At 36.2% G+C, this 10,062-nt stretch overlaps 1 protein-coding gene across 1 annotated transcript; it reads left to right on the forward strand.

Annotated features, from left to right (window-relative positions):
• Window positions 1-5,649: 5,649 nt before the first annotated feature.
• LOC130989262 (pentatricopeptide repeat-containing protein At4g35130, chloroplastic) lies at window positions 5,650-8,587 on the forward strand. Its single transcript, XM_057913218.1, has one exon. The coding sequence runs from the start codon at window positions 5,834-5,836 to the stop codon at window positions 8,237-8,239; it is 2,406 nt and encodes an 801-aa protein (XP_057769201.1). The 5' UTR covers window positions 5,650-5,833; the 3' UTR covers window positions 8,240-8,587.
• Window positions 8,588-10,062: the final 1,475 nt, after the last annotated feature.

The raw sequence follows: 10,062 nt of genomic DNA on the forward strand, positions 1-10,062 counted from the left end.
GTGGAGGTGAGGGAAAACAGTGGTTGTGTTGTGTTTCGAAGGGGCGGAGTCATGTTAGTCTGGTGATGGCTCGCCGGATTCTGGAAATGTTGACGGCGGCGCGGCGGACTGCCTAGAGCAGCAGGAAGAAGGCAGTGGAATGGCTCGCCGGAAAAGCAAGGATTTTTTTTTTTTTTAATTCTTCAAAATTTGCCAGCGTGTAAAAAAAGCCATGTGGATGTCCATGTCATCGCCTGTCAAACTTAAGAGTTGCCGAAATTTTCGCCGTGTGCAATTTGCAACAAAATTAAAAAGTGATGTATCATGAGGCTATTTTTGAAGGTCATGTGCAATTTGCAAATTTCGTGAAAGTTCGTGTATTTTCTAGCTATTAACCCTATATAAATTCATACAGTATAATATATTGCAACATATACATATAATATATACGCTTTTGAGAAATATAAAATTAATAACAAATATACATCTATGACTAACATTCAATTAAAATCATTTATTGTATATAAATTATAATTTTTTTTCTTGTCAGACGTGTAAATCTAATTTTTATCGAGATCAAATAAATAATAAAATTTATTAATTTAGATTATTATTATTATTATTATTATTATTATTATTATTATTATTATTATTATTATTATTATTACATCTATTATTAATTATATTTATTAAGGTTAATTTTATCGAGATAAAATAAATAATAAAATTTATTAATTTAGATTATATGTAAATTAATATTATTTATATATATATACATACATTTATTATTAATTATATTTATTAAGATTAATGAATCTTTATATGGAATGTAATAGTTAATTAATTAATAAATGATGAAAATTATATATGCTAAATTATTGAAATAAAATAATTTTAAGCATGCCATATATGTTAATGCTTAATCCTATTATAAAGAAGATTTTGTTATTTATTAAATACTTAATGTGAACAATAAAATGAGTTGGAACAGCTCGATGTTAAGCTAAGCTGTTCAGTTCGACCAACAACAGATATCAACTCCAACCATACCCACCCCAACCAACCGCGCTTTGCCACCTGTCTTAAAATTCTCCTTAATTTTGATTAAAGGACTTCAAATTTCGACCGACTTTGTAATTAAATATGTGACCAATTATCATGCTACTGTTTACGCTTGTAACTTAGATATATCATGATAACTAGGTTAATTGTATTTCTACATGGGTTGTATAATTGTATTTCTATATATTTAATTATGTAATCTATCTAGTTTATACTAGCTCGATTATTGATTTATTAATAAATTAATTTATGTATTTAATATATATTCAGTTTCATGATGGTATGTAGAAAAAAACAACGTAAATAAGTAATGCGTCATCGTGCTAATTACATATTAAGATAGTATACTTTAAGTGTGCGTGTGTTGGCCAAACGGTAAAGGATTAATGCTTAAGGCCAAAGGTTTTGGGTTCGAGTTCGTGGTGCGGCCTTTTAATTTATTTATTTAACATTGTAAATTAAAAAAAAAAAAGATAGTATGCTTTAAATAAGCTATTTATTTTAGTTAAACTTTATGGCAACTTCTAGAATAAGTGACACACTTTTTTCGATTGAAAATTTGCCGCAAATTTTGGATTTGCATGTGAGCAGTGGAAGACGGTGAACTGACTTTCACACGTAATATTTCATACAAATTAAAATAATTTAAAAAGGCAGCTTAAACGTTAGCTATCCACGCAAAGGGCGCTTGTTTAACTAATAATCATTGTCGAATTATTATAATAATAATTCGGTTGAATTTTGTAATTTAATTCACAAAAAAACTAGCTAAAATGTGCTGGAAGCAAAGTCAAAACTATTTTATTTTGTTTAATTATATGAAATTTAATTCGGTTTTATACGATTCAACACACTATAAATTGGCAGCAGAAAGAATCAAATCGGATCAATCCAACTGCACAGAACCGTACAGAAGAGCCAAGCAGTCGAGAAGCGTAACCGTACCGTAGAAAGGGGGAAATGGAGAGGAAGACGATCACGGAGGAGAAATCGTCGCCGCGGAGAAGGTTCTCGAGATCGGGGAGAAACCAGAGCACTAGCAGTTTTCTGGAGGCGATATCGCACATTAGCGGCGGAGAGATGGCGGCAGCGGCGGAGGATGGACGGATGAAGATCGTGGTGAAGAAGGAAGATCTAAAGCAGGTGCTAGAGGCGATCAGAGATAATGGCGGCCGAGGCTGGGGGCGGAGGGCGGCGGCGGCGGCGCCGGCTTTATCGCTAGAGCAGCGGCTGAATTTGATGCGTAGAAGGCAGATTCTGAGAGCGGTGAATAGAAGCCGGCGTTCATGGCGGCCAGTTCTACAGAGCATTCCTGAGGAAATATGATTTCATGTTTTCATTTATATATTTTTTTTTCTTTTTTCTTGAACAAAATAGGGGTTAACGTAGGCGTTATTTGATTCAGATTTTTCACAGAAATGCCTTGATATTTTTATTTTTGAAATTAAGGCTTTTCAGCTGGAAAGGATTCTAATTCATAGTTTGTATTTGAAGGAATTATTTATATCATGATTTGTTTTTTTATTTAAAAAAAAAAACATGTTTCTTTCGAAAAGTTTGGAAAATCTTGTGTACATTTTACTAATATGCATGCAATATTCTATGAAATAACGTTGTAGTACACTCTAGTCTACAAATCACTAAATATATAGAAGTTCACCATTTTTCCTTTCTTATTTTTAATTTAAAAATAAATAATAGGGCATATTGCATAAAAATACCTCATTTTATACCAAAATCTGGTTTTTTAACAATCTTTTAATTGTGGCAAAAATTTCAATGAGCTTTCAATTGATAGCAATGTCTGTCCGGAGTAATTTTCCGGTCAATTTAAATCTGAGTTGGTAGCCGGAATGTCAACGTGGCATCAAAAATGCCAAATCACACACCCCCTCCCCATCCCACGTCACCCTCCCCTCCCACGTCACTTTCTCTCTCTTCCACACACCACGACGTCGCATCCTCATCCGCCGCCGCCGCCCTCACCCGCTAGATCGTGCCGCTCAGCGAATCTCAGCCACGTCTGCCGCTCCATCTCCATCTTCCTCACGCACTCATTCCGTCCTCGCCAGATTGACAGACAACTCCCAAGTGAGCCTCCACAACACCTAAATTTCACCACCTCCGTCGGGTTAGGCCAAAACTCCTCAATCGGCGGGGGTGTTTATAAGTGGTCAGCTACCACCGAGCCAAGCTTCGCTAGCGATCGAAAATTTCCAAATCAGAAAATCATCTCCAATTTCCAGCAACAAGGCCGTTCACTTTTCTTTCCAAAAATGCCCAACAAAAAAAAATCTCAAAACAGATCGACGGGAATCACCCGCAAATCTGAAAAATTTCTCAAAGGCGGCAGATCTATGGCACTTCGTCTTCACCAGCAACCGCCGCCACGCCACCGCCACCATCTTCCTCTCGCCTCATCTCTCTCCACGTCTCAGCATCTCACAGCACACACACACAGTAAGGACTCCCTAGCCCAGACACAACCTCTTTCGCCGCCGCAATCTGAAATCCGGCGACAACAGTGGTCAGGTGAAGCCAACCTCCGTTTCTTCCTTCTCCCGGTCTCTCTCTCTCTGACTCAACGACAGACACCCAAACCCACCGCAGACTTCATCCCCATTCCTCCTATGAAACCCTAAATCCCCTTTTCTGACTCCTCCGTCTTACGATTTCCGATGACCTCAGCAGCCTCCATGGAGCCCTTCAACCCCATCACGGCGGTCCCAGGAAGTCCGCCACAACCGCCCACAACCACCATTGTGGCGGCGGATCTGGGGTGGATCATCGGCGGATTTGGCCGTTGGATGTCGCCCCACGCTGCTTTCTCCATCTTCTAACGATGGCATCTTCCAACCAGAAATCTGTCGAGAATCGAGTGGAGGAGAGAGAGAGAGGCGGAGGAAGTGGTGCGGCGGGAGGTGGGAGAAGCGGCGGCGGACTGTAACCAGCAGTGGCATCTTCTAGAGCCAACACCAGCGGCTTCGGAGGGGTGGATGAAGGGGATGGTTCGCCAGCCGGAGAAGACGCGGCGGCTCCGGGGTGGAGGAGGGAGAGGGGTCTGCGCAGAGGGAAGATGACCGATGTTTTCTGGGGGGAAGAGAGAGAGCTGACGGGGAGAGGGGGAAGGGGAAGAGAGAGAGAGGGGGGGTGACGTGGGGGGGGAAGGGTGGGTGTGATTTGGCATTTCTGATGTCATGTTGGCATTCTGGCTGCCAACTCATATTTAATTTGGCCGAAAAATTTCTCTGGACGGACATTGCAACAAATTGAAAGCTCGTTGAAATTTTTGCAAAAATTAAAAAGATTGTCAAAAAGCCAAATTTTGATTAAAGTGGGGTATTTCCATGCAATTTGCTCTAGATAATATTATCCCTCAAATTCACCATCCCTTTCGGGGGCCTGAGTTCAATTACAAAATGAAATCTTTGCAAGACTTCATCCGCATTAAATTTTAGTGCTAATAACAAGGAAGACAAAAAGGCCGAGAAATGCCCATCTTTGGAACGGATCGACATCTTTGGGTTAGCTCGGGATAAACGCTTTAGCTGATGTAGTGCAATATTTTTAAGGAGGATAATCCCATTAAATCGTCTGAAGTTGTGAAAGTAGACTGTTTTAATCGAATGATTTTGTTTAATCATAACAATAATTTAGTGATTAACTACTATTTTACCCTCACATTAAAAATGAAGGATAATATTATTCATTCTTGAAGTGAAAATAAGGAAGGAAAAATGGTGAACTTTATGAAACGTGGAAAAAGAAAAAAAGTCATTTAGAGGCATTAATTTTTGTTATCCATTCTTTTTTCATGATAAATTTATCCATCAAAGTAAACGCACCCTAAACTGCAGAGAAAAATCGGGATATTTTCGTTTCACATATGTAGTAAAATTTAATAATGAGACATTAGATACTAAAAATTGTGAATCACATGATCACATCTATTTTTCATACCTTAAGCAATCAACGAATTTTTTTATTTTTTTTTGATAAATTAACGAACATAACACTCTAAACAAATGGAAAAATAAATTGGTAACTTTTTATATATGTACTATCAATTTTAAGTGCTTCTAAGCAACACCAAAGAGAACTTATATAATCAATTTTTATTTATTTATTTTGAATATTTACGAGGTTGCCATATAGATTCGGGGATACTACAAACTATGCTTTAACCTCTAAAATACGAATGATCACAAAAGAATGAATTTGTTACTATATAAAATAACGGATTCATATTAATTGAAACTTCATACATCGTGGACTCAAATTCAACGCCAAAAATTTATTGTAAAAACTAATAAATTTGTTGTTGGTTTTTACAACTGAATAGCTAAAAATAGTTTCTATGTTAAATTCCGCTTCCATAATTCATTGAAGTCGCTCCAATTCTTTTAAGAGAACACTGAAATTCAACCGTGATCTTTTTCCCGTTTCAAAAAAAAAAAACACTGAAATTCAACAGAAATATTTGGAGAATGCAAAAATATATAAATATAAATAATAATTTTGCACTGGGCCCAAAAAAATACAAGCAAATTCTAAACGGGTCAGGCCCATAAAACCTCACCAAATTGACGGGCCATCATTTTTAAGGAATAAATAGTCAGCATTTCGTTTATTTTCCGACAAAAATTTCGTCAAAATCGAAGAAAGAAATAAGAAATTGCAAGAATGTCAGCTGAAACAAAAAATATTCCAAGAATGCCAGTAACTGAAATAACGGTCTCTCTATCAAATCCAATCCCTACGTCGAAAATTTTCTGCTAACGAGTCCGCGAAAATGGCTAAAGAATCGCTAAATCTCCGCCTCCAAATCGCACCTCCCATCTCAGAACACAGATATTTTCCCGCAATAATCCAAGCTTCAAAAAAATCCCCAAATCATGAGCTTCGAATCAGATACCATAATTCGAGGAAAAGCACCACCTCCGCAAGTAGAAGGGAGTTTAGGAGTGTCGAGGGTTCGATCTTGTCGATTAAAAGACTGCTTTATTATGTGAACAATGGTTGTTTGGAAACTGCACTCCAACTGTTCGACAAAATGGGCAAGTCAAAAACCTTTGTTTGGAATGTTATGATAAGGGGGTTAGTTGATTCTGGGCTGTTTCAAGAAGCGATAGAGATGTATTATCAGATGCGAATTGAAGGGATTGAAGCAGATAATTTTACTTTCCCTTTCGTGATCAAGGCGTGTGTTGGTTTGAAGGAAGGGAAGAATGTTCACTCCACTGTTATTAAGCTTGGTTTTGATTTAGATATCTATGTATGCAATGCACTGATTGTGATGTATGCTAAGGTTGGCTGCGTTGAGGATTCGGAGAGAGTTTTTGAGAGGATGCCGGTAAGGGATTTGGTTTCATGGAATTCAATGGTGAGTGTTTATGTCTTGGTTGGAGATGGTTGGAGCTCGTTAATGTGCTTCAAGAAAATGCAGAGAGTTGGAGTTGGACTCGATAGGATCAGTTGTATCAGCGCTTTGGGTGCTTGTGTGCTTGAACATCGTTTGTTGAGTGGGAAGGAGATCTTCTGCCAAGTGCTTAAAAACGGGCTTGAACTACATCCAATGATCCAGAGCTCAGTCATTGATATGTTTGGGAAATGTGGTGGGGTCGATTATGCTGAGAGATTCTGCGACAGAATTGCAGAGAAGAATGTGGTTGTTTGGAATTCGATGATTGGTGCATATGCAGGGAACAAGAAGCCATTCGAGTCATTTGCTTGTGTGGAGATGATGCAAGATGCTAATAGCTACATGGCACCGGATACTGTCACGTTGATTAACTTGCTTCCGTCGTGCTCAAACCTCAGAGCGCTGTTGCAAGGCAAAACCATTCATGGATATGCATTTAGGAAAGGTTTCTTGTCTCATTTAGTGTTGGAGACCGCCCTCGTTGACATGTATGGTAAGTGTGGGAGGTTGGTTCTTGCAGAGAGTGTGTTTTTTCGTATGAAGACGAGAAACTTAGTGTCGTGGAATGCCATGATTGCTGCTTATGTCCAGAACTCGAAGGACAGGGGAGCCATAGAAACTTTTAGAGATTTGCAGCTTGCACCTTATGTACCTGATGAGATAACATTTGCTTCGACTCTTGCTGCCTATGCTGAAATCGCCTTACCAAAAGAAGGGGAGCAGATTCATGGCCTAATCTGTAAATTTGGATTTTCATTAGGTGTTTATGTGGCTAATGCCTTGATTCATATGTATTCCAAATGTGGGGATCTTGAGGCTGCGCGTAAAATTTTTGATAGATTGGAGTTTAAGGATCTTGTCTCGTGGAACACTATCATCATGGCTTATGCTATTCATGGCTCCGGAGCATATTGCTTCAGGCTTTTCTCTGACATGATAAATGAGGGCCACGAGCCAAATGGAAGCACGTTTGTTTCCCTTCTTTCGGCTTGTAGCATTACTGGCATTGTAGATGAAGGTTGGGAGTTTTTTTATTCGATGAAGAGGGATTATGGAGTTGATCCTGGCATAGAACATTATGGTTGTATGCTCGATTTATTAGGCCGTGCTGGTAATCTTGAACGTGCTAAACGCCTCATAGAGGAAATGCCGTTGGAACCAACTTCTCGGATATGGGGATCTTTGTTAGCTGCAAGTCGACATCACAGAGACATCACACTGGCTGAGCTGGCTGCAAACCATATTTTCTCTTTAGATGGTGATAACACCGGGTGCTACGTTTTGCTTGCCAACATGTATGCTGAAGTCGGGAGATGGGAAGATGTGGAACGCGTTAGAAGCTTGATGAAGAAACAAGGGTTGAAGATGACCAGCAGCTGCAGCATACTCGAGCACAATGGTAGAACTCACAAGTTCAAGAATCATGACAGATCACAGAGCTATGCTGTCTATGAAGCTCTTGATGTTCTTTCAAGAAAGATAGGCGAAAACGGCGTACATTGTTCGAGTGTTTCTAAGTTCAAGCCAACAGAATCACTGAAAGCAAGAGGTAATTCTCCAATGTTCCACAGTGTGAGGCTGGCCACTTGCTTCGGTTTGATCAAGACAACGATAGGGGAAATCGTGCTTATAAGAAAGAACGTAAGGTTATGTGAAGATTGCCATTCTGCAACGAAGAAGATCTCACTCGTAACGAAGAGAGAGATAGTTGTAGGAGACTCAAAAATGTATCATCATTTCAAAGATGGGAGATGCTCATGTGGAGATTACTGGTAGTAGGTATCTCACTTGGTTGCTTTTGCAACAGAAATTTGAATCTTGCTGGAAAAGATCCACGTCGTAGTGAGGCAAAAACGCGTTAGGAGCTAGCTCGACACGCCACAGGGAAGATGCTGGTAGACTGCTACTATAATGATCAGACTTTAAAAAAAAATGTGTTGTGATAAACTGGTTTAGCTCTCTTGCTAGATTGTGTTCAAGAGGTTGTTACTCAAATGTAGCGACAGGAAGGCAAGGAAAGGAGAAGTGGTGATAGAATTTGGTAAAATATATTTATGATTGAATGCAATTGTATCATAATATCTTGTTCACATTTATGCTTGATTATACATGTTTCATACAGTATTTGTTGTGTTCTACACCTAAAGGCTTGGCTTCTCACATGGAATTATGCAAGAAGTGATCATTTTTTGGAATATTTTATTGTATAGTATGTTTGAGTAATATTACTCACTCTGTTCCATTTATAACGTCTCAAAAAATTGAGGCACGAAAATTAAAAAAATGTAGATAAAGTAAATAAAGAGAGAGATAGAGAAAGTGGTGGAAAAAATAAATAAAGATAAAGTAAATGAAAATAGAGTAGATAAAATGATTAATTTCTTTTTTTGAGTAAAGACGAATGGAATAATATTTAGTTTATTCATGGGCTTTGCATTGAAAATATAAACTATGCATCATGTGAGGATGGATTTGAAATACTAAACAATGAATAGTACATTACTTTCTTTAATAAATAAATAGTTGGATATAGATATTATCTTTGTAAAAATTAGGACTCTTGTGTCGGATCATTTAAAGTGTCTGAATTCAAGCACTACTAAAGTAGCGACGAAATTATAAATATAGAGTAGTGATTTTCGGACACCGCAGTGTCCTGACACTGCATTAAAAACCGATTTTTTTAGGATTTTTTGATTGAGTCGGTTTTTTGCTAATTTATGGTTTTACTAAAATATCATTTCCTTATATTTTTCAACTACTTTTAATCTTATTCAAAATATATTTTATTAAAATTTTTATTTTAACTAAATTTCGTTTTTTTTTTTGCCATTTTTTTTCGAAAACAATATTTTATTTTTAAATTGTTTTTTTATTATTTTTTTTCGTTTTTTTTTATTTTTTTATTTTTCTTTTAAAATATCATTTCCTTATATTTTTCAACTACTTTTAATCTTATTCAAAATACATTTTATTAAAAATTTTATTTTACCTAAATTTCATTTTTTTTGCCATTTTTTTTTCGAAAACAATATTTTATTTTTAAATTGTTTTTTTATTTTTTTTCATTTTTTTCGTTTTTTTATTTTTCTTTTAAAATATTCTTTCCTTAAATTTATCAACTACTTTTAATCTTATCCTAAATATATTTTATTTACATTTTTATTTTACCTAAATTTTCATTTATTTTGCTAATTTTTTTTCCAAAAATTATATTTTGTTTTAAAATTGTTTATTATTTTTTTCGATTTTTTTTTCTTTTAAAATATTCTTTCCTTAAATTTATCAACTACTTTTAATCTTATCCTAAATATATTTTATTTACATTTTTATTTTACCTAAATTTTCATTTATTTCATGTGATTTATTTTGTTTTTTGTGTTTGTTTTTTTTATTATTTCTTTCTTTAACTATTATAGTTTCATATAATATAATTAGAAATATGTATACTCTATTATCATAAACATGGTTGGAAATCAAGTTATCTCGGCATATATAGATTGGCCCAAAATTGATTACTTTTGTTTTGAGATGAATTTCGAATTATCCGACCAAAATCTCATCGTATGATTAATTTTGTTTTCTATTTTTTAAATCAA

This window comes from Salvia miltiorrhiza, chromosome 6 (assembly GCF_028751815.1).
Source record: "Salvia miltiorrhiza cultivar Shanhuang (shh) chromosome 6, IMPLAD_Smil_shh, whole genome shotgun sequence".
Lineage (NCBI taxonomy): Eukaryota > Viridiplantae > Streptophyta > Magnoliopsida > Lamiales > Lamiaceae > Salvia > Salvia miltiorrhiza.

Excerpts from the sequence above, each read along its gene's own strand:
- LOC130989262 (XM_057913218.1), top strand. The coding sequence starts at position 5,834 with ATGGCTAAAGAATCGCTAAATCTCCGCCTCCAAATCGCACCTCCCATC.